The following is a 2288-nucleotide window of genomic DNA, read 5'->3' as shown; positions in this document are numbered from 1 at the left end:
ATATTATTTAAAAATATATATCCAAAATATACGTGTGTATACACACAAATACATGTATCATGTGTTTATTTTGTTCCCTCAGATTCCGCTCTTCTGTTTTATTTCTTATAGTCATAGCCCATGAATCAGATATTGTGGATATGAGGGAGACCAATTAATCATAATCCTCTTCACCAGGCCCTAAATCTTTATAAAATTAAGACCAAAAGATGAAGCAGATAGGAGACCAAACTAAGAGGCTAGGTTGGAGGATATGACTTTAATTAGCAGGTAAATTTTCTTCCTAATTTAAAAAACATCCTGAAATGAAATAAATTCACCTACACTGTCTCATCTAGAGCAGAACCGGGCAGGTATTGTCATGTACCAGAGTAATATGCAAGATATTTAATATCCCATATGATATGGCACCTACTAATCTAAACAGTCCTCAGCTGTAAACAGAAAGGACAGCCTTAGGGTGTACATGCCTGTCCATGCAGGGCCTGGTTTTGTACTTAGCTAGGGAGTAGCACAGGAGAATGCCTGCCATCATTTGGGGCAGGCTAGCTCCCAAAGAGTCAGGAAACCATGCTCAAGTTTTCACCTCTCAAGGGGAGGAATGAGGGAGGGAGTAGAGAGAGAGCAGGAGTGTTATCCTCATCACAAACAGAGAAGGAAGGAAACATCATAAATAGAGAAGATTCCTCCAGAAGGATAGACAAAAATATAAAACTACTAAAAGTTATAGTAAGTGCTTTTAAGAAAATAAACAAAGTGCTAAGAGTGGGAAGAACCTATACATATTTAGGTTATTTTCAAAGTGAGAGTAGAGTTCTTTAATATCCATCCACCTATCTGCAAGAAAAATGAGATACACAATAGAAATATAGAAAGCTTAGAACACATCACTGCAATTTGGGGGCATATGTATCTTCACATTACCTATTGAACAAAGAGCATTGTTGCAACATGATATAAACTCTAAGACGAGCTAGATTACAAAAGTTTTTAAAAGTTCAATAAAAATTGTGGGATCCTTCAAAAGATTACATTAATAAATTATCTTCAAGATCGAGGTTTAAAATAATGCACTACCTCAAATAATACTGTAAATTATCAGTGAAGATTTCTCACGGTTTACTTACTCTGTTGCTTCTCTTTTGGGAAGCTTTCTCATGGAGAAAGCCACCATCGCTCTGAAGAGATATTCTTCATTTATATCCCAGGCATACTGAAAGAGAAGAAAAATAAAAAATTTAGAGGCTTGTGGTAAAAAAATGGGCCATTGGATTCTAATTGCGTACACCACAGTGGTATCCCCACTTTCTGTCTCTCTCTCTCTCTTTCTCTCCCCCTGTCACTGAAAACTAGAGACCATGATAGATCATATCCCCATCATGTTCAGGGAAATGTTTCTCAGAAATTCTATAATTCCACGTTTGTCGTGTTGCACTGTCTTCCTCAGAACCTGCAATATCAGTTGTCAGTCAACAAATAGGGCATTTGGACATTTCACCCTGGCCATATATGGCCCATTTCCTTCCTCCCTTCCTCTCTTCCTTCATAAACTCCCTCCCAGTCTCCTTTCCTTTACTAACATCAGCACGAATTTTCTATTTTCTTAGCCGGAAACTTGAGTATGTGTGTATGTTATGGGCTGAATTGTGTTTCCCCCACCCACACACACACACACAAATTTCTGTTGAAGTCCTAATTCCCAATACGTCAGCATATAACTGTAATGGAGATAGATACAGAGATGATTAAGTTCAAAGAGGTCGTTAGGGTGGACCCTAGTCCAATATGATTGGTGTCCTTAGAAGAAGAGGAAATTCAGCACAGACTGGCACAGCGGGAAAATGATGAGCGGATAGCCATCTACAGGCCAAAGAGACCTGGAACATATCCTTCCCTCACAGCCCTCAGGAGGAACCAAACCTGTGGACACTTCGTTCTTGGACTTCTGGCCTCCAAAACCAAGAGAAAATAAATTTCTTTTAAGCCACCCAATCTGTAGTACTTAGTTACAGCAGCCCTAGCAAGCTTATATGGTATATTCAACTCATTCATGCAGCAAAGTAAAAAGCCCGAGGCAAAAAGAGACTGGCATGTTTAAGGACCACCGAGGAAGCTAGTGCAACTGAAGCACAAACAGGCAGGGGGAAGGTAGAAATAGCCAAGGGGACCGGAAGGACTGGGTAGAAGGGAGTTGGCATATCACAAGGTCATTGTCAGGATTTGGGTTTCACTCTGGCATAGGGAAACATATTTTACTATCACTGCCTTTCTCCTCTTCTGGTGAGGGG

The 2288-nt window shown here is 39.8% G+C and overlaps 1 protein-coding gene across 1 annotated transcript in view; it reads right to left on the bottom strand.

Moving 5' to 3' along the window:
* TMEM27 (transmembrane protein 27) overlaps nucleotides 1-2288 on the bottom strand; it is a 32285-nt gene that overhangs the window by 25388 nt on the left and 4609 nt on the right. Inside the window, exon 3 of the mRNA XM_012638707.1 lies at nucleotides 1128-1213. Within this exon, the coding sequence (XP_012494161.1) occupies nucleotides 1128-1213 (86 nt within the window). The remainder of the gene's footprint in view (nucleotides 1-1127; nucleotides 1214-2288) is intronic.

The sequence above is a fragment of the Propithecus coquereli genome, unplaced genomic scaffold (genome assembly GCF_000956105.1).
Source record: "Propithecus coquereli isolate 6110/MARCELLA unplaced genomic scaffold, Pcoq_1.0 Scaffold132, whole genome shotgun sequence".
Taxonomy (NCBI): Eukaryota; Metazoa; Chordata; class Mammalia; order Primates; family Indriidae; genus Propithecus; species Propithecus coquereli.
This window is presented reverse-complemented; position numbering and strand designations above follow the sequence as displayed.